The sequence below is a fragment of the Stegostoma tigrinum genome, chromosome 18 (assembly GCF_030684315.1).
Source record: "Stegostoma tigrinum isolate sSteTig4 chromosome 18, sSteTig4.hap1, whole genome shotgun sequence".
In the NCBI taxonomy this organism is placed as follows: Eukaryota; Metazoa; Chordata; class Chondrichthyes; order Orectolobiformes; family Stegostomatidae; genus Stegostoma; species Stegostoma tigrinum.
This window is the reverse complement of record NC_081371.1, coordinates 21,742,803-21,765,476: the sequence shown is the minus strand read 5'-3', so window position 1 is coordinate 21,765,476 and position 22,674 is coordinate 21,742,803. Positions and strand designations below refer to the sequence as shown.

General features: G+C 40.1%; 1 protein-coding gene across 3 annotated transcripts in view; it reads right to left on the bottom strand.

Annotated features, from left to right (window-relative positions):
* The window catches only part of LOC125461034 (adiponectin receptor protein 2), a 72,174-nt gene that overhangs the window by 3,317 nt on the left and 46,183 nt on the right, over window positions 1-22,674 (bottom strand). For all 3 annotated transcript variants that reach the window (XM_048549340.2, XM_048549339.2, XM_048549341.2), the window contains 4 exons: window positions 15,715-15,828; window positions 11,592-11,763; window positions 3,739-3,925; window positions 2,292-2,479 (listed from right to left, as the gene is read on the bottom strand). In XM_048549340.2, the coding sequence (XP_048405297.1) occupies window positions 2,292-2,479; window positions 3,739-3,925; window positions 11,592-11,763; window positions 15,715-15,828 (661 nt within the window). The remainder of the gene's footprint in view (window positions 1-2,291; window positions 2,480-3,738; window positions 3,926-11,591; window positions 11,764-15,714; window positions 15,829-22,674) is intronic.

Here is a 22,674-nt window from a genome sequence, read left to right as displayed (position 1 = left end):
AATGAGTCATGGTTCAAATGCAAGTTAAAACAGCTAAATGAAAAACCACTTACTTAGGCGCCATAAATATTTGATATCTGTAAATGATTCCATTAGTGTTATCTAATTTGCATTAGGTGACAATATTATGGCTCTAAGAAGTTTATATTGTCCTGTTTTCTTTTGTGAAGAGAGGTTGAGAGAGAGTCTGAGTGGTCTGTACCAAGCCAATAAAGCAAACAGCTTGAAAAGCCTTGGGTTTGTTTTCTTAGAAGTTGCAACAATATACACAGTATGAATAGATGGAGTCAAGCTCCAGGGTTTTAATTTAATTTTCAGCAGCTCTTGGGGTTTTGAAGCTGCTATACTGCTCTCTCGGCTACAGCTAAAAGCTTGATTTCTGTGTCTCTCTGCTAGAACTTTCTCTTGATGTTCTTTCCTCCTAGACTGGAGACACATAGTAAAATAGATTGCACATGAGACTGACTTTGCCTTTACCAAAGGGGTGTTTTTGGGATGTTACTAGATTGGAAGAATTGCTTTTTTATTAATTACATAATCTATGATTTTGTTAGGTTTTCCAATATAGCTAAATTAGACCAAGTCCTCTGTACAGTAACAATAAATGTGTTTTGCTTGAAGCTGAGTAGTATAATCAAATTACATCTGGAACGCAGCACCTGACATTTGCCTTTAAAGACAGGCTATTCTCCTTGTTATATTTGAAGGGGATTTGGTCTGATCCATAACAGTTGGTAATATCTTTGATTAGTACTACTAAGCTGAAGTAACAGAAAATAGGAACAGGAGAAGGCCATTTGCTTGCTCCACCATTCAAGTGAAGGGAGTGCAAGGGCAGGGGGGGGGGGGGGGGGGGGGGGGGGGTCAGCAGAGAGCAAGCACAAGCACAAGAGTGACTGAGGTACGACAGAGAGCAAGGTGGCCGGGGTGGTGGGTTGTGGAGAACAAGGGAAGCAGGGCCAAGAGAAAGTGAGATCAAATACATAGTGCGAGTGAGAGAGGGAGAACAGAGAAACAGAGCTCAAGCAAGGACACGGAGGCAGCAAGTGAGGACAGAACATGAGAGAGACTAAGAATGGATGGGGAAATATATAATTTCAACAAACAACAAGAGAGACACTCTAGAAAAGTTGAGCACGCCCCTAACTTTGTTCTGTGCTTCCACATAATTGTATTGCAATGAGAAATTAAGCTTTAGATGCAGTGAGGTCTACAGGCTATCAAGTGTACGAGCTTCCTCTTTATTCTATGTGAATGAAGTTTTGTTTAAACTCTCATGCTCTATCTCTAGCCCCCCCCCACAGCCCATTCTAGATGGAAGGGGAAAGCGCAAATCTTACTGCCTTCATGTGGGTTAGGCTAGCAGCCAGAGGGAAAAAAAATACGCCAAGTGTGAGCAGCTGTCACTATCAAATGCATTGTTACCTCTAGGCAACAAGCATTTTTTGATGTTGAAGTAACAGCGAAGTTGGGGTGTGTGAAAGTGGCAGCAGCGAAATTTTACAGATAAAACAGTAGTTGATAAAATAAATGCACTAACACATCTTTCCCTAAATGGAGTATATCAGCACATTTTGTAGTGACGCATGCCACAGAAATACAAGGTGTAGCTTGCTGTTTAAATTACCTATGTGCCAGTACAAAATAGCTTATTGTTGTAGAAAATTACTTTACAAAATAAAGCGCATGTTCTTTATTTATTCATTCATTCATGGGATGTAGTCACTGATTGCTCATCCCCAAATTCATAGCTTACTAGATCATTTCAGAAAACAGTTATAAGTAACCACATTACCAAGTTTGTAGCCACATATAGGCAGCATAAGGATACCAAATTTTCTTTTCTGAAGGAAATTCTTGAACAAGATGGGTATTAATAACAATCCAGCAGCTTCATGGTTACCAGTATCAATATTAGCTTTTTACTTCAGATCCAATTAACTAGTTTAAATTCAATACAAGTTTTCAGCCACTGTGGCGGAACTTGAACACGTTTCCCTGGATCATTTGTCTAGATCTCTCTGAACAACAAGCCCAGTAATGTTACCAAAAAGCTAAAACTTATTTAAGCAGTTCAAAATTATACAATGCATTACCGAGCTCCATGATCAATCTGAATTTGTTTTTAAAAGGAAGCATTTTGAATAGCATTTTGAAATACAGCAAAGAAACCATAAAAACTACTGCTTTCAAAATGAGCATCTAGACAAAAACATTAAGAAAACAAGTGAGCCTAGAAGTTACCTTGGCAAACAGTTGTATAAAAAGTTGGATGAAACTCATCAACTTACCAGCACGTACACCTCTGTATTGTGGTGTTGCAAAATAGTCCCACTGGGAAACTATAATTGCAGTGATGCCAAGTACACAGACAACAAGCAAGTAAATGAAACATGGTTGGGGATTACAGTAGAAGGAGTAGTACAACCATGGTACAAAACTGCCCATTATTAGAAGTGCTATACCAGAATAGTCCAATCTGAGGAAACAAGATAGGGGTATATATCAGATTAACTGTAGCAATACAATATTGTCATAGGCGTGATAAATTGGCATGTAAATGAAAAGCAAGCACAAATAAATAGTAAAAGAAACTGCTATGAAATACAATCAAAAACAGTGGTATTAAAGTGAAAATATATTCTGATCTCTCACTAAATGACTATTCACATTTACTGACAAAGCAGTCGGTCAACGGTAGTCCATTAATTTCCAAAGATGACAAAATTTATGGTGGCTGGGAGATCAGGTTGAAGTACTAGGTGTTGAATCCTAATCCATTTGTTGAAAAACTGGCAAAACTTTGACATTGCACGATACTTGTATAACAAAAATTAAACAGTACACGACATGTAAGTTGAAGCCCTCTTTACTGAGGCACAAGGGCAGACACACTGGCTCTTAGCAAAGCTCAGTGTCTTCCAGCAAAATATGCCACAAAACAATGGCAGCAAGAACCAATAAAAACCTTCTGACGTTAGATAGATATAGTCTACAGTTAAACCCATTATTTTAACACAAAATAGAACAGCTAGAACAGAATCAGATAAAAGGTAATGTCACCATAGTCCCAGAGGGCTACTCTCTCATAGAGAGACAACTGATGGTGAGTTTAACATGATCACCATGCCACGGGTGAGGGGAAGGGACGAGAAGGTGGGATCTTCATATTGACCTCAGCCATTATTGTAATTGAACCCATGATATCGCCATCTGTCTGCATTAAAAAGATGGTCTCATCAAACAAGCTAACTGACACTCAAAGAGCAAAAGCAAACTTCAAAAAAAAGTTTGTAAACATTTTGCTAATATTTAGTTAATTTTGCACGCGCACCTAATAAGGGTACTTTAGTACATTCAAGGTTGAAAGTGAAAATTGGACAGCCACATTGAAAAGTCATGCAACAACAAATAACTAACAGTTGCAACTCAGCAGTTTCTATTGCCAGATCTGATTAAATGAAAACTCTAAGATGACATGAGTTTGTAGTCCAAACACTTTTTTCTTGGTAATGGAGGAAAGGAAGGGGAGAAGTAAATATGACCAGAGATCTTTTGCTTTGGTAATCAATTACAACTAATAGCTCTGTTTTCAATTCAAGACGAATTTCAGAAAAAATGGTCCTCACCTCTTCTGGGATGTCCAGAATACCTTTTACAGTAGTTATAAAATGCTATTTACCATTATGAATGCTAGGTAATCAATTTAATATGGTTCTTTAACACATGGTTACTTACTTGGAAAATACACGTGAAACATTTTCTGAATGGCAGTAGAACGTATGAAACAACCAAGAGAAACACAGGCAGAGTATGGCCCCCAGGAAGAACGCCCCAAATACTACTTTCTCCTGCACAGGAGCAACAAAGGATATGTTCGGCCTAAACATGTAGAAAATTCCAAGACCAAGGAAGAAAAGACAACCTGAGAAAGAAAAGATCAATATGTATAACAAACAGATGCAAACAAAAATGTTTAGAAATAAATAGTAAGTGGCAATGAATCAATGGACATTTCCTAAAATGAATTAGTCAATTAATGTTGCGTGGTACATGGAAGATTTTTTGGACCCAAATTTCACACTTTATCAATGGTAACACCACAGCTCTGAATATACAGGAGACAGCTGTCATGGATTTATAAGAAAAATAAGTGGGGTAACCAGGTACAATCTCAAATCTAATAGGTTATATATAGTACAAGTGCAATACACCATGAGTCAATACACTGCAAATTAGTTCACAGCCTCAGGTTTCTCACGGCCTCAAGTGAGGGACCAGCTCTGCTAGTTTGCATCAGAAAGACATTTGCTACCTTCCAATCTAATACAGCCTGCCCCATATTCAGGAAGTGTCTAGCACAGAGTAATTTGCTCTCTTACCATTTTATGTTGGAATCTTTCAATCTTCTGATTCCAGCTCAATTAGGAAAACAGAGTCAGGGGCCACCTCCTACAGTTTACACTGCAGTCTCCCTCTCTCACCTCCCCAAATGCATTATCACGGCCCACTCACAACAGCATTCTCCTCCCTTGTTCATTGCCACGCCACAATGATGCTCAAGTATCTGACAGCAAGATTCTTCAGACATCAGCTTCATGCCTTCCAGGGTAGGGATACTTTGCTGTCGCGGTAACCACTCCTCAAGCTGGGCAACAGGAGGCGGCTGAGATGGCTGCAGTGTTTGGATGGAGAGCCGAGTGTCTCTCAATTGAGCCAAGAGGCCTGGATAAAATGGGAGGTACCCAGCCTCAGTGGTTCAACTACAAGGCTGTTTCACTTCTTAGACCTCAGTATCCAAGCTCTTTCTAATTTCCACTGTAGTTGCAAACAAAGTTCAGTGATTAAGCAAGCCTCTCACTCACTACAGACAAAATGTGTCAGAGCCCTTCAAAAGGGAGAAACAAGAGCAAAGATAAAAGGAAAATATGGAGTGGAAAGTGACCAAGGGAAATTCATTTACAAAGTGCCCGAATGCAGAGAGGAAAGAAAACCAAGTTCATTCAAAGCAAAAAAAGAGCTTTTGGAAATTTAAAACAACGACAGAAGATGCCACTCAGTCAAAATGTAGACAGAAAACATGCACTTTAATATTACAGACATAATTTTAACCAGAATTCAATGTAAATACAGATTAAAAATTACACTACTGTCAAAGAAACAGTACGAAGAGAAGGGGGCGGAAAACATAACACGAGAGGAAACAGAACTTATAGAAAGTCCTTTAAAGGCAAACCATAATGAAATAGATCAATTGATTAAAGACACTTAAGATACACAAAGAACAAATAACAGGTGCAGTAAGCCTGTCTTGCTGAATTTGTTCAGCATTTGTTAATTTCAGATTTCCAGAATGAACAGCATTTTGTTTGTGTTGAAAGGTGGGGAAAATCTGAATTGGACAAGTAGGTAAACAAAGATAGAATCTCGCAACTTCAGAAAATGTAGGCAGCTAATAACAGTACAGACTGTCTCAACAAAGCATTCCACCCAGAATGAAATAATTGGAGGGGAAAAAAGAATTGGTTAAGAAGCATAGTGATTGAGTCTCAGATCACAGAGATCTCTGCAATCTTTTACACTTTAGATATACTTTTTTTTATTCTTCCTGCCAAAAAAAGGACAATTTCAAATTTTCCCACATTAGACTCAATTTGCCACAACTCTGGCACTCAAACTATCTTAACCTTCTTGTAGCCTCACGTCCCTCTAAAAACATACATTCCGACCAATCTTTGTGTCATCAGCAAATCTGGCAACCATTCATTTCATCCCTTCATTCAAATCATTTATTTAAATTGTAAACAGTTGAGGTCACAGCACCAATCCCTGTGGCATCCCACTCATTACGGCTTGGCAAAAAGGATCCATTTATGCTTATTCTCTGCTTCTTTTTAACCAGCCAATTTCCCCTCAATGCCAAAACAACATCCTACACAATGAATTTGTATATTCTGCAATAAACTTTACTTCAGTAATTGGTAAGGTGCCACGTTAAAGTACCAAAAATAAACAGAATGCTGGAGAAGCGTAACAGATCTGGCAGCATCTGTGGACAGAAACAGTCCATATTTCAAAACCAGTATCACTCTTCTGCAGTGCCAAGAGTCATATTGGATTCAAAACATTAAAATGCTTCTCTCATCATAGTTGCTGCCACACCCAAGTTTCTCCTGCATGGTGCCTGTTTCAGATTTCCAGCATCTATAATATCTTGCTTTTACTCAAGTACAGTACATCATGTTATTTTCTTAAAGAACTCAAAACAACTGGTTAACCAATGATTTCCATTTTGCAAAACAATGGTAAATATGCCTGATTACCCTAAGCTTACATAAGTACCCTGGCTCTAACTTCTTTAATGTTAGATTCTAATATTTGATGTTAAGCTAAATGGCCTGTAGTTTCCTGCTGGCTTCCTTCATTTTTGAATAAAGCAGTGACATTCCAATCTAATAAGTCCTGCCTCAAATTTAGAGAATTTGGGAAGATTGAAACCATTGCAACAGCCAACTCACTAGCCACTAAGACTCCAGGATGGTCTGTTATCAGCCCGCAGCACCAGCACTTCGCTCAGTTCCACTTCTCTGATGGTTCTAATTTTCCCCAAATTTCTCCCTTCTCTCCATTTCCTGATTTACAATTACTTTTGAATATTATTCATAATTTCGATGATGAAGACTGATGCAAAATGTATGTTCATCTGCCAATTCTTTACTTTTGCATTGTCAATTCTCCAAACTCATTTTCTAGAGGACCAAAGCTCACCATCACAGTTCTTTCATCAAAATTTATTGGAATTCTTACTAACTTTTTATATTTATGGCTAGCTTGCTCTCAAATGCTAATATTTCCCTCAATTAAAATATAATCTTTTCATATTCTGTCAATTCTTATGACTTGTCACCTGGCTTAGTACAATTAGGTTTAACTTTTTAAGTTGACCACAAATAGTGGGTCTTCTCAAAGAACACAGAACATAGAACATATAGAACATTACAGCAAGTACAGACCCTTCAGCTCTCGAAGTTGTGCCGAACTGCCATACCAATCTGAAGCCCATCTAACCTACACTATTCCATGTACGTCCATATGCTTGTCCAATGACGACTTAAATGTACCTAAAGTTGGCGAATCTACTACCGTTGCAGGCAAAGCGTTCCATACCCTTACTACTCTGAGTAAAGAAATTACCTCTGACATCTGTCCTATATCTTTCACCCCTCAATTTAAAGCTATGCCCCCTCGTGCTCGCCGTCACCATCCTAGGAAAAAGGCTCTCCCTATCCACCCTATCTAACCCTCTGATTATCTTCTATGTCTCAATTAAGTCACCTCTCAACCTTCTTCTCTCTAACGAAAACAGACTCAAGTCCCTCAGCCTTTCCTCGTAAGACCTTCCCTCCATACCAGGCAACATCCTAGTAAATCTCCTCTGCACCCTTTCCAAAGCTTCCTTATCCTTCTTATAATGCGGTGACCAGAACTGTACACAATACTCCAAGTGCGGCTGCACCAGAGTTTTGTACAGCTTCACCATAACCTCATGGTTCTGGAACTCGATCCCTGTATTAATAAAAGCTAAAACACTGTATGCCTTCTTAACAGCCCTGTCAACCTGGGTGGCAACTTTCAAGGATCTGTGTACATGGACACCGAGATCTCTCTGCTCACCTACAGTGCCAAGAATCTTACTATTAGCCCAGTACTTTGCCTTCTGGTTACTCCTACCAAAGTGCATCACCTCACACTTGTCTGCATTAAACTCCATTTGCCACCTCTCAGCCCAGCTCTGCAGCTTATCTATGTCTCTCTGTAACCTACAATGCCCTTCGTCACTATCCACAACTCCACCGACCTTACTGTCATCTGCAAATTTACTAACCCGTCCTTTTACGCCCTCATCCAGGTCATTTATAAAAATGACAAACAGCAGTGGACCCAACACCGACCCTTGCAGTACACCACTCGTAACTGGTCTCCAGGATGAACATTTCCCATCAACCACCACCCTCTGTCTTCTTTCAGCAAGCTAATTTCTGATCCAAACTATTTCTCATGTAATTTTTCTCACCCATTAGAATGCATTTATTACGTGCATCTGGAAAAATTCTTTTAAACGTTTGTCACTTCATTTCTATTTACCAGTCCTCCAACATAATTTGCCACAGAGGAATACTGATTGGTCATACAACAAGCAAATCCACAGCAAAAACTGTAGATACTACCAGAGCTGCCATTACACAGACTCAGCAGACTGTAGAGCACGACAACAACCAATACCGGTTGAAATGCTGCAACAGCATGAAATCTGCTATCAAACCCAGCGATACATGAAGGAATTAAGGAACAACAGGTCATGCAACAACCAAATTGGTCCTCTTGGAGTTAAAACAAAAATGAAATGGGACACTGAACTGAGTAAGCAGGTAGAAAGGTGGTTGGCCCACAACCACAAAATCTACATAATGAAGACTGGTAAAGTTGTCCACTATTGCAGACATGCCTCTCATACAGAACATGCCCACTGTCCATCTTACCAGTGGTACAGCCCTGGAAACGATGGCATTCCACTTGAAATCAGAAAAAAGTAGGAAACCAAAACTGCTGCAGCATGTTCATAAACTTTTGAGTGTCTGCTGGAAGCAAAGATTTGTTCTACTAGCCATGTATGATTCAAATACAGTCCCCCTGCACAAACGGGCATTGCAGTGCCTCCAACAACTACCGAGACAAGTTATGTGGAGAAGATCTTCATCTGTTTGCTTGGACCAGATTGCAGGCCTTGATGTCATGCATCTAACCAGAGACTCAATGTGGCTCCAGAGCTAAAAGATTTGACAGTTGAAAAATTTATAACTTTGACAGTTACAGAAGTAGTGTAGCGAATAGTATTTACCACTCTACACTGGCTTCACAGGCCTCCCTGTAAGAGTGGCCCATGTTTGAAAGACACGAGATGGCCAACAAGGAATAAACAAAAAAAAAGCCTGCTCCAGCATTAGACACAAAATGGTCAAAAAAGGATCATTTAAGTGAAACATAATAGTACCGTTGAACAGGGCTACTCCAAGGTGAACGAGGGGTCCTACAGGCAACCATCTGAGACAGTTTGATAAGAGGATCTCTAAGGATAAGGATAATGATAACGATTCCAGCCTCATTAATGATATGACATTGTTCCATTACGCAATCAGCACCAGTTATCCCGGAGTGTAAATCACAGCCCACGAACCTGCCAGCCTGACTCATTAGCTGCTGTCTTCACAGCTGTTTAAAATTATTTTGCAGTAACTATTTGTTTCTTTTTAAGTTATTCACACTATTAAGAAATAGGTTCTAGTTAAAAATTCTTCAGATAATCATAAAGATAGATTTCGTCGTAAATATAGATACCCACATAACCATAGTAATAACAGAAGCATTAAGAGATAAACATTTAAATATACATATGAAAGTTAGTCAGTCTCAGGAAACGCTTTCTCTTGTCTCTAAGGAAGATGCCTGGTAGGCCCTGAACAAAATAGTTTGGTCGCAACTTAATGACAAAGTGCTAACAGTAGAAGTGGCTGTATAACTTTACACTTCAAATTAATTTTATAACAGAAATTAATACTTTGAATCTTACAGGAGTTTGTTAAAACCAACTGCCTTTTGTATTTTTTATATACATGATTCGGACAGTGGAAAATATACGAGGAATAACTGAATTGGATAAAAGCTGCACATGGAATACAATAAATGACAGAATTCAAGCAGTCCATAGAGATAAACAGTTCTGGGAGTGACCAGAAGGAGTCTCACCCTTAATTCCTAACTCTTAAATGCTTCAGAGATAGTAGAACTGCAGAAGCTGGAGAATCTGAGATAACAAGGTGTAGAGCTGGATGAACACAGCAGGCCAAGCAGCATCAGAGGAGGAGGAAGGCTGACGTTTTGGGCTTAGACCCTTCTAGGCCCAAAACATCAGCTTCCTCCTCCTCTGATGCTGCTTGGCCTGCTGTGTTCATTCAGCTCTACACCTTGTTATCTCTGAAATGCTAATAGGGTACACAGAAAGACGCTAAGGCCTACAGATTACAATGTCTGTTAAATACCATGAGAACCTGGGGCTGTCCATAGGAATGCCCATCATTGATTAGGTGTTTCACAGGGTTGAGCGTATGAATAAGGGGGAAGAACACGGTGACCACGCTGTAAATGATTATTGTAACACAAAACATTTTAAAAAATGCTGTATTTAACTGTAAAAATTACGATGTGTCACTGACCTCTCTTGCAATCTGTGCCAAAGATTAAGGGAATAATTATGTTCTCATGTTGAGGCCAGATTCGGGGAAGATCCTTTGGCCCTCTCCCTGCATTAACTGGTTCTTGCTTGAATAAAAGTCCGCCACTTGCCTGAATCCTGCCCGCCTCCTGAGTCTTTGTCCTCTGTCAAGGAGCACACTCCTACACTCCCCAATTCTTCTTGGTGCTGCAGACAGCTGCTCATCCACACTTAAATTCTTCTTTCCATGGAGGACCCACACAGTTCCATCAGTTACAATGGAACATCAGCAGCATAAAGCAGCATCCTAATGCCAACTCTTTTTGTTACATTTTCCACTGAGCTGCTACTGTATGTTTTCAGTAAATCAAATGAGGCCAGAGATGAAAGTAAGTTGTTAAAACTGGTCTCGGTACACAGTTTTGCTGAAGTACATAATGTCCCAGTGCATGAAATCTTATTTAATGAGGATGCCATAGTGGAAAACACTTGTAGCAACTTGCAGGCCAGGGAGAACCAATTTACAAGGAATTTGGATTGATAACCAATGTCAAGAATTTATGGACCAGGACAGAGAATCCCCCCTCCATTAATTGTAACATCATCAACAGATTTACATATCTTGAATAGACAATAATCAGCAGCATGCACCACATTTTGTAAATCAGCAACAAGGTTTCTGATGCTATGGGAGTCACGTCTGTGACCTGAAAAGTGTGGACAAACAGCAAACTGACTGAAAATATAATGTTTGTGTACCAAGTATTTCTCACCAGTCTTCTTTACATCAAACAAAAAACAACTTATGGAACACTCTATGCAGGCAAAGAATAGCAGCTGAACAGCTGACACCTCCACTGCTCAATGTAAATATTGGACATCTTCTGGCAAGTTAGAAGTGCTGAATATTTAAGTACACTGGCAGGCAGGGATCCCCAGCATGACTGCTCTCAAATCAACAACTCCATTGGCTGGGTGTTGCAACCCAAATGAACAACTGCTACTCCTCCAAACATTTTCCATAATGAGCCCGCTATCAAGATCATCAAATCAAAACTCCTATGGAAGAGATACCCATCTTCAGGTCATTTTCTTACACTACCGTAGATGTAATAGTTAAGCGCTTCCCTGAGGAATATGGCACACAATATTCCTCCTTTAAAATCTTTCATAAAGAAGTATTTTGCATTAAGTTATTAATTCCAAAACAAACCAAACCCAACAAATTTTGCCAAGAAACCTCTATATTTTTCCACTTCTAATTCACACACCTGTGGTTAGTAGCTAAGTGCTGAGTCAGCTGTTCTGTTATTTACCATACCTATGAGATGAGTCCAAATGTTTAAGGTTTCTGTGTGGATCCTAAAAATGCTTCTTAAACAGGCACGAAAAGATGGCATTGGTGGCCTGTGGCCATGCAGGAGGTAGTCGTTATCCTTCAACCAATCAGGAAGCACATCATGGGGAATGACACGCCATCGCCCCTCCCATACCTGTAACAGGAATATTTTGTACTAAACAATATTGTAATATTAATACAGCTCATTTCAAACCTTAATATCCAAGTACTAAATTTGACAACAAGGGTAATTTTTAACTACATTCGTACAGCAGATCACAAAACAAAACCAAAGGAATGAATCTCAGGCAAATGATCCCCTCCACAAGACTGCCAGGCTTAAGTTAAAAATTACCCCCATTTGTAAAAAAATTCTTGTTAACTGCTAATTCTCATTCATGAAATTAGTTTAAAAATCTGAATTTAAAAACTTAAAATGAATCACCAAAGTTAGTCAACTTCGCAAGTTGCACAGTCATGTTTTAAACAAAATATACAAACCAATGCACATAAACTGATAGGAAACAAAATTTTTCAAATAGAAAAAATGGCAGTTACCATCAGTCAGTTTTCTGCAAAGACCAGAGAAATTCACAAAAATATGTAATACCTACATATCAAACATATTTAAGTTTAAAGTGTCAGTAGCTACATTGTGAAAACTTGGGAGCTCATTTCTTACATGGTGAAATATGTGAATTTCCTCATCTTGGCTTAAGTGCCCAGTAATGAAAACATTCAGGCTTCCACAGTACTGCATTCCTGGCTTCCTGCTATTATTCGTCCTGCATTCATTGGAAATTGGACTTTACCTGGTAGCCAGAGAGAGAATGTACACAGAAACATAGCAACTAGGAGCAGGAATAGGCTTTTCAGCCGTTCAAGCTTACTTTGCATTTCAATAAGATCATGGCTGATCCTGTATCTCAATGCAAGAATCCCACTTCCTCCCCATAAACCTTTATGTCTTTAAAATCTAAAAATTTATCTTTCTTGAATATATTCAGTGACATGCCCTCCACAGCCTCCCATGGTACAGTATTACCCAGATTTGCTGAGTGAAGAAATTTATCATTTCAGTCCTAAATATTCAATCCCTATCTTGAGGCTGAATCCCACAGTTCTCGACTCCCCAAACAGGGGATGTATTCTTCATGCATTTAATCAGTTCAACTCTGTTTGTAATGTGTAAAATTTTCTCAGATCCCCTCTCATTCTTTTAAAGTCAAGAGAAGACAGGCCCAGTCAAACTAATCTCTCCTCACAGGACAGTTCTGCCACCGCTACTTATTAGCTTAGTGAACCTTTGCTGTACTCTCACTATGGCAAGTCTATTCTTTCTTAGAAACAAAAAAAGAAGTTGCTGGGAAAGCTCAGCAGGTCTGGGAGCATCTGTGAAGAGAAATCTAAGTTAACATTTCAGGTTCGGTGACCCTTCCTCAGAACTTCCTCACCAGACCAGAAACAACTTTGATTTCTCTTCACAAATGTTGCCAGACCTACTGAGCTTTTCCACTAACTTCGCTTTTTGTTCCTCATTTATAGTATCTGAAGTTCTTTCAGTTTCTATTTCTTACGTAGGGAGACCAAACGTGCATGCAATACTCCAGGTGAAATCTCGTTAAAGTCCTATATAAATGCTGCAAAACACCTCTAATTCTGAATTCTCATCCTCTTGCAATGAAAGCTAATATACCTTTTTTTATTCCTAATTGCTTGCTGCACCTGCCTGTCTACTTTCATTGACTAGTGTACAAAGGTACCTAGATTCCTTTGTATATCCATGCTACCCAATAAATTCAGAAACAAAAACAGAAATTGCTGGAAAATGCTCAACAGGTCTGACAGCCTGTGTGGGGAGAAATCAGAGTTAAAGTTTTGGGTCCAGTGACTCTTTCTCAGATTTGATCGCAGCTAGGAAAATGAGGGTATATTTGGAGAAGGCTGTGGAAGTAAATGATAGGTGGGGATAGAGCCAAAGACAGGGAGAATAGATAACAATCTGGCCAGGAGGGTCAATAGCTGTTAATGGGGACTGTTAGTAACTAACAATGGGTTGTGTGCAATTGCAGCCCATGTGATAACAAGGCCTAGTGTACAGGGCTAAGGATATGGGACAGCTCAAGCCCTAAAGTCACTGAACTCAATATTGAGTCCGGAAGGCTGTACAGCATCCAAGCAGAAAAATGAGGTGCTGTTCTTCCAGCTTGCAAAGAACTTCGCTTCAGCACAATGGCAAGCCTGAGACATAAATGTTGGCCAGGGAACAGGGTGGTGCATTGAAGCGACAAGCAACTGAAAGCGCAAAGTCTTTTTTGCAGACAGAACATAAGCGTTCTGCAAAGCAGTCACCCAGGCTGCACTTCGTTACCCCAATGTAGAGGAGGCCACATTGTGAGCAGCAAAGGCGGAAGACCAGACTATGTGAAGTAAAGGTAAAGTGCTGCTTCACCTGGATGGTGTGTTTTGGCCTCGAATACCGAGGATGGAGAAGGTAAATGGGCAGACAATACATCTTCTACAGTTGCAGGGGAAGGTGTCACAGAGCTGTTTGGGGGAAAGAGGGATTTGAGAGGGAGAGTGAAAGAAGAGCGGACTAGGGTACCCCAGAGGGAACAGTTCCTGCAGAAGACTAACGAGGAAGAGGACAGGAGGGGACTGTGTGTTTGGTGGTGGCATCATGCTGGAGATGGCAGAAATAGCAGCTAATAATCCTCCAGATGTGGATGCTGGTGGGATTGTAGGACAGGGGAACCCTATCGCTACTGCAGGAGAGAAGAGAAGAGGTGAGGGTAAGCGCAGGAGATGTGTTGGACCCAGAAGAAGGCCTCTGTCAACAACAGTGCTGGGAAATCCTTGTTAAAAGGAAGAAGGTAGCTTCGTTGTCAAAGTTGGCATCATTGGAACAGATGTGATGGAGACAGGAGAACTGGGAGAATGGAACAGTCTTTATAAGAAAGAGGGTGTCAGGATATACATATGTAACCACTTAAATACTACTACTCCTTTCTGTTTTCCTCAAAGTGCATAGCTTCACATTTAGCCATGCTGTACCTCAATTGCCATATGGTGCCCACTCTCAGCATGTCTAAATCATTTTACACCCTCTTGACAACTCTGTCCAATCCAGTTGTGTCATTAAACTTGGTTCCATTTGGTTCTCTCATCCAGGTCATTTCTGTACATCAGGAATAGCTGGAACCTAAACATTGATCCCAGCAATACTACACTAGCCACTCACCCATACTCAGAAAATGACTCGTTTATTGCCACTATGTTTCCTCTCCATCATCCAAGTTTCAATTCAAGTCAACTGATTAGGTCCTATCCCATGTGCTTTAACTTTGCCCATTAATCACTTGTGAACAACCTTATCAAAAGCAATTTGACAATCTAAATATACCACATCCACTGTTTTGGTGTGTTTCAAGACTCGCAAAACAAAAAGGAAGAAATTGAAACATTACCAAACTGGCTACAAACTTAAAGACTAAAAGTTTATCTTTTTATTAAGTTTCTGCTGTTGCTGGCTTCTACATATTATTAATCTACATTAAAAAAAAATTCAATGATGAGCAACAATCAGCCATGAATTAAATATCATTAGGTATAATATGATGGACTAAACAAAAATTTATTTATGTGTTAAAAGACTGTATTTTTTTAATAAAATGAGATTCTAACAATAAAAGTGAACAGCCATTGTGACTAATCACAAACAAAGCATGGGTGGATCAGACAGCCTATGTGTTGTAAATACTTCTCTACTGTGCCAATGTTTTTCATCCCTTTCACTGCTTCAGTCTGCTTGCCCCATATCAAATCACAGATGTCACAATACTGTACAAATAAAAATTTCATAAAACTCTTCCATTCATCTATTTATGACAACCTCAACAGTAACATGTAGTAGAATGATATACATTAAGATTTTATTTTGTTTAAAGAAAATGTAACAAATTTTAAGGTGGTAAGACCATGTCAGGTAAATTTAGAATGAATTCTGGGTTTGATATAGATTTATAAGGATCAACACCATGAAATACATAGATGACAATTTTTTTCAGAACAGTGGAATTTATTTATTTCTAATTGGTTAACTCACCTTGTGAACAAACTCTTCCATCTTTTCCATAGCATGATATGCTGGTAGCAGTGGCGCAATGCCCATGAATCCCTCTTCCTCAATCGTTTCACTTTCTTCAGATTCCATGTTATCCTGGAAGATAACAACATACATTCAAAAATGCTGCCAAAGCCCTGATTTTTAGCCAGCTTGTTAAAACCAGTCAAAGGGCTATTTAGTCTATTAAACAATATACCCCCAATCCTTCAAAATCAGAATAAAGTCTTGTTTAGACAGTCAGAACTTCTATTTTGTCCTAACTGTACAAAGTGCTATATTGTCAAATATAAAAGTTACTGTTTACCAAAAGTACAAGTATCAAACTTAATTAATGGTGAGCACATAAAAGTGAAAAACTGTAATTACTTTCAAATATCAAGTTCACAAAAAGCTGCTAAATGGAAAATACTTTTTATTCTTCTAGTGTTGAAAGCACCACAGCAATACTCCTCAAATATCAATGCAACCCATGATATAGGCAAGGTTCCATTAATTATCCACACCAACTCTGTCCCCCTCAATTGCATCTCCCACAACCATCTCTGCACTAAGATAAACAACCCCAGTTTATCCAGCCTCCCTTTGCAGCTGAAGCAGAGTAGGAAGGACTTAAATCCAGGCTTCCTGGTTCAGAGGTAGGGGCACCACCACCGCTCGACAAGTGTATATAAATGTGGCAATCAGAACCATACAGACATATGCAACTGTGGCCTAACCAATGTCTTACAGAGTTCCATTACAGCGTCCCTGCTCTTTATTCAAAACCTCAGCTAACAGAGTCAAGTATCCCATTTGCTTTCTTAACATGCCACCTTCAAGGATTTACATCCGTTCACACCAACTTATGTTGATCTTATGTGCTTTCAAGGGTTTTACCATTCATTGTGTACTCCCTTGCCTTGTTAGTCCTTCTGAATTACACTGCCTCTCATGTTTCTAAATTAAATTCCATTTGCCACCATTCTGCCAATCTGATCAGGCCATCTTGTTGAAATCCTTAGGCTACATCACTATGTGCCTTAACATCTGTTTTCGTGTCATTTGTAAACATACTAATCAAACATTTTAACATTCATGTTGACATCATTCGTGTACACTACAAACAGTAATATAACCCAGCACCGAAACCTGCAGTATGCAAAGGGACATTGTTTTCGTGACTAAAGCCAACCTTCCACCATCATAATAAAATGTGAGGCTGGATGAACACAGCAGGCCAAGCAGCATCTCAGGAGCACAAAAGCTGACGTTTCGGGCCTAGACCCTTCATCTCTCTGATGAAGGGTCTAGGCCCGAAACGTCAGCTTTTGTGCTCCTGAGATGCTGCTTGGCCTGCTGTGTTCATCCAGCCTCACATTTTATTATCTTGGAATCTCCAGCATCTGCAGTTCCCATTATCTCTCTCTTCCACCATCACCCTCTGCCAGCAAGCCAATTTTGGATTTAATTTGCTAAATTGCCTTGGATCTCATGGGTATTTGCCTTCCAGACCAGTTTTTCAATACAGCACTGTCAGAGGCCTTACTGGAGTCCATGTAGTCTACATCAACTGCACTACCCTCACCTGGACACCGAGTTACCTCCTCAGAAAACTCCATCAAACCTGTCAGACATAATCTCTCCCTGACAAAGCCATGTGGACTATCCTTGGCTTTTTCCCTTGGCATTTGGAGGAAATTAATTATATCCCTTAGATATTCTCCCCCCCAAAATTTTCCTACCCCTGCCACTGATATTAGACTTACTGGCCTATAGTTTGCTGGCTTATCCCTACGAGACTTCTTGAACAATGGTACCACATTCTCTGTCCTCCTGCCCTCTGGCAGCTCTGCTGTGGCCACAGAGGATTTGAAAAATTAATGGTTATGGCCCCTGTGATCTCATCTCTCTCAGCATCCTGGGATATATCTCGTTTGGGCCTGGGGCTTATCCAATTTTAAACCAGTTAAAACCTCCTTCCTCTCACAGTATATCTCAGTCACCTTTCCTGATTTCTACACCTACATCATCTTCACTATTGTGAATACAGATCCAAAGTACTCACTTAAAACCTCACCTACGTCTGCCGGTTCTACACCTTGATTGCCACTTTGGTTCCTATATTTTCCTTGGTTATTCTCTTGTTCCCAGTATACTTATAATCTTTAGATCTTCCTTTAATTTACCTGCTAGTATCTTTTTCATGCCATCTCTTCACTCTCCTAATTTTCTTTGGCTCTTGCTATTTTCCTATAGGACTGCTGTTAATTTTCCTACCAGCTACTGCTCCGAGTCCACTCTGGCCAGATCGTCTTATATAAAAAAGAATCACCCTCACTCCAATCCAGAACCTTAATTTTAAGTCCTTCTTGGTCCTTTGCATAGCTACCTTAAATCTCAAGAGTTATGATAATCATGCCTGAAATATCTTAAAACTCTTGCCTATTATGCAGAACTTTGGAATACATAGCACATTTAAATAAATACTTTTCAGATAAAACAGCCCCAGACACTAAGAAATAAAAATCAAAGGGATAGTGGAAAAATATAAATGGTAATGTATCAAAACATCATTACCAAGGGCACTGATGCATGCCAGCTCCTGTGGGGACTTACTGACCCCCGAAGGCATCTACTGTGTTGGTGAATTCCACGTTTTAGCCATAACCCCACGTTCACTCTGGTACATACATACCCGATGACAGACAGACAGCGATGTACTATGACACCCATCATGGTCTGCTGCCTGAACCTGTTGATCTAGACACGCCAGGTCCAACTGCAAATCTAGAAGCAGATCTTCCAATCCACTCTCCTCTCTACCACTCTACCCTCCTACCCACCATATACAGATTGGCCAGAAAAAAGATCATGGGGTTGAAAAGTAATCAGAAGTGTAAAAGCATTTAACGATTAAACACAGGCCGCAAACAAAATTGTTCAAAACAAACATGAAAAATGATTACCTCTGGGCCACAAAACACATGGCCTATCACACATATTTAAAATATCTGTTACATAGATTGGCTGCATGGAACACACTCCATTGCAGATCATGGATATGAATGAGAACTTCTACAGCGGGTCTTCTACTAGGGATCTCTGCAGCTGCAAAACAAAACATTAGACCAGGGCATCTCCAGACAGTGAATAAAGGTGAAGTAGAAAGTGTATAGCGGCCCATACAGAAAATGTCTCCATGCTATTTGTGGACATAAAAGAATTTTCTTGAGACACTTCATATTGTGGGGCACAGCATCCAGAGTGTGGGTTCATTTCTTGGCACCAATGTCAAGTTCCAGATAACATGACTCTAGTCTATCTGGAAGCTCATCGCACTCCTGAGTTCCCTCAGTCTCATGTGCATTTGGGGCCAAGTATCGTGGTCATGAGGCTCTGGATGGCTTTGATTGTGTGTCAGACACTGACCGAAGACCAAACTGAAAATAAGAGTAGTTATGTTATTCAGTTTCTTCCTCTGACATCCAACAAGTCTGGTGTGTAATCACCTACAGCTCTCTCCTCCACCAGCCACCTAAAACCCAACTGACAGAATGCCATGTTGCCGAGCAGCAGCTTCCTTACAACTGCCACCACCTGTACTGCAGGAGAGCTCTGATGCAAAATAATCCTGCCCCGAACTTTGATCAGGTCACAATACAGGTAAAACCTGGGAGGAAGTGCAAGTCTACTTCATTAACAGAAACCGCATTTTATTAACGAGGCCACACATCTGAAGGAAGAAATACACTACCAAGTTTCATAATCTTGGAGGATACTCAACATAAGCACTTCACTTCAGGGTTTGAAGGCAGAAAGTCACAAACTAGGTATGGAAGTACACCAGCACCTGACTGCCCTCCCTGGGCAGAAAATTCAGTACCTTAGCTCCACCAAATGTTGCTTTTTGTTCCACTTCTCTTTGGGGGTTATGAAAAATTCCATGGGAGGAATCGAAGTGATCAACCAGTAGCATAGTATTGCTACAAAAGTTGGTTTATGACCATCATTCGACCCTTAAGTACCATCCATGCTGACAGATTTGTTTATTTTGAATTTAACCGGCCCAAGGCTCACGTCATTAATAGCAAATTCACTAATTAAACAAGAGATTTTGGAGATGGTACGTTACTCATTGATTCCTTTGTATAAATGATCTGCCATTATTGTGTGCTCAGCTTCCATTTCAAGCTAATTTTCATCCTTCAGTTTTTACCTCTTATTTGCCTCCTTGCTGTTTGATTACTGAAGGATTAGTTTTGACTATTGTGAAAATCATGTCTTTTTATTTTTGTGCTTTATAATTTTGCAAACAGAAATGAGAAAGAACTTTGATAAACAAGTAACCCGACTCTGAAAGCAAGTATTGTGCAAACTGCTGTTTGAAAAAGCAGTAATTGAAGTGGTTGCAGGCCAAACTGGAGCCAAGAAGTTACAAGTATAGATATAACTTGGTGGCAACAAGTAGATGAATGGCCTATGGGCTAGCAGCCAATAATTGATGACAAAAGCCTTTTGCCTGCCAACAGTCAGGTGATTTGTTCTCAGGTAACTTAACACCTTGGGGCTGGGAACAAAATAAGGAGATGAGTTTAGATCTCCACCACCACAACAGATGAACTCTGTCCTCTACAGTCAAAACCAACATTAAAACTTACAGAAAACCAGTTCATCATTCCTTTGGTAGTTGTAGTAAGCAGCTTTGTTTTTTAATTCATAAGTCAGAAATGCTTTATAAGCTGTCCAGCCAACATGTATACCTCACAAACTAGTAGCATTTAAGATGGATAACTGAAAAGCAACATTCTGAATTATAAGGAGAACCTCAGCACCCTGTGAACAAGAACTAGTGAACTGCATTCCCAGTTTTGCCCTGCCCATTAAATGATTTTCCTTGTCCGTTTGCCTGTGCATGCCCATGTAAGGAGGTTTATAAAGGGGATTCATTTTAATTTTCAGTGTTATACACTGATGGTTTCTAACTCTTTACTTGTAAGTAGACTAATTATTTGTAATGAAAAGTGATTCTTGTTAAATACGGAAATCTGGCCCATGCTTTCAATCAACCTGGGTATGAAAATTAGGAAATACAGGGAATTACTTACTTTAAAATATTTAATTTTGTGACAGGTCTGGGAATAGGTCTTGACATCCAGCACACTACCCCTGTGAACTATATTACTAGAATTGTGGCACAACTGTATCAGGGACATTTCCTCTGTACCATAGAACATAGAACATTACAGCACAGTACAGGCCCTTCGGCCCTCGATGTTGTGCCGAACTGCCATACCAATCTGAAGCCCATCTAACCTACACTATTCCATGTACGTCCACATGCTTATCCAATGACGACTTAAATGTACCCAAAGTTGACGAATCTACTACCTTTGCAGGCAAAGCGTTCCATTCCCTTACTACTCTGAGTAAAGAAACTACCGCTGACATCTGTCCTATATCTTTCACCCCTCAATTTAAAGCTATGCCCCCTCGTGCTCGCCGTCACCATCCTAGGAAAAAGGCTCTCCCTATCCACCCTATCTAACCCTCTGATTATTTTATATGTTTCAATTAAGTCACCTCTCAACCTTCTTCTCTCTAATGAAAACAGCCTCAAGTCCCTCAGCCTTTCCTCGTAAGACCTTCCCTCCATACCAGGCAACATCCTAGTAAATCTCCTCTGCACCCTTTCCAAAGCTTCCTCATCCTTCTTATAATGCAGTGACCAGAACTGTACACAATACTCCAAGTGCAGCCGCACCAGAGTTTTGTACAGCTTCACCATAACCTCTTGGTTCCGGAACTCGATCCCTCTATCAATAAAAGCTAAAACACTGTATGCCTTCTTAACAGCCCTGTCAACCTAGGTGGCAACTTTCAAGGATCTGTGTACGTGGACACCGAGATCTCTCTGCTCATCTACACTACCAAGAATCTTACCATTAGCCCGGTACTTTGCCTTCTGGTTACTCCTACCAAAGTGCATCACCTCACACTTGTCTGCATTAAACTCCATTTGCCACCTCTCAGCCCAGCTCTGCAGCTTATCTATGTCTCTCTGCAACCTACAGCATCCTTCGTTACTATCCACAACTCCACCGACCTTAGTGTCGTCTGCAAATTTACTAACCCATCCTTCTACGCCCTCATCCAGGTCATTTATAAAAATGACAAACAGCAGTGGACCCAACACCGACCCTTGCGGTACACCACAAGTACCTGGTCTCCAGGATGAACATTTCCCATCAACTACCACCCTCTGTCTTCTTTCAGCAAGCCAATTTCCGATCCAAACTGCTATATTTCCCACAATTCCATTCCTCTGCATTTTGTACAATAGCCTATTGTGGGGAACCTTATCGAACGCCTTGCTGAAATCCATATACACATCAACCGGTTTACTCTCATCTACCTGTTTGGTCACCTTCTCAAAGAACCATGAAATGTACCATGAAAGCTTCTTCACCATTCACTCCTTTATTGGTTCTCGTTAGCTTCAGCTGTGTTTTTTTAAACCAGGAGGCACTTCCCATGATTGCCACTTGTGATTGTTTCAGTCCTTTCCTACATTAATTCCAGCAAGCCCCCTTCCAGTTTTACCTTCACATTTTGTGCAGGTCATCTTTCCTGTTGTTCAGCTAGTTATAGTCTGTTTACTGAATTAGAACGGTTGGGTTTTTAGAATATAATTGTCATAATTGTAGAGAATCCTACAACTGCTCTCATTAGAGAGAGATGATGGCAATGAATTTAATCAGAGGATCACCTTGCCTCAGAGAGGCAAAGTTGAAAAAGCAGGGCCTTCATGGTAACCTCAGTCAGTGCAGTGACAGAACACGTACTGTTGGCATCACTCTGCATTGCAAGTCAGCCATCCAGCCAAGTGAGCTAACTGACTATGAGACTACAGTTACTCTGCATGTTGAAATGCTACGCTGGTGTCATAAATATTCATAAACA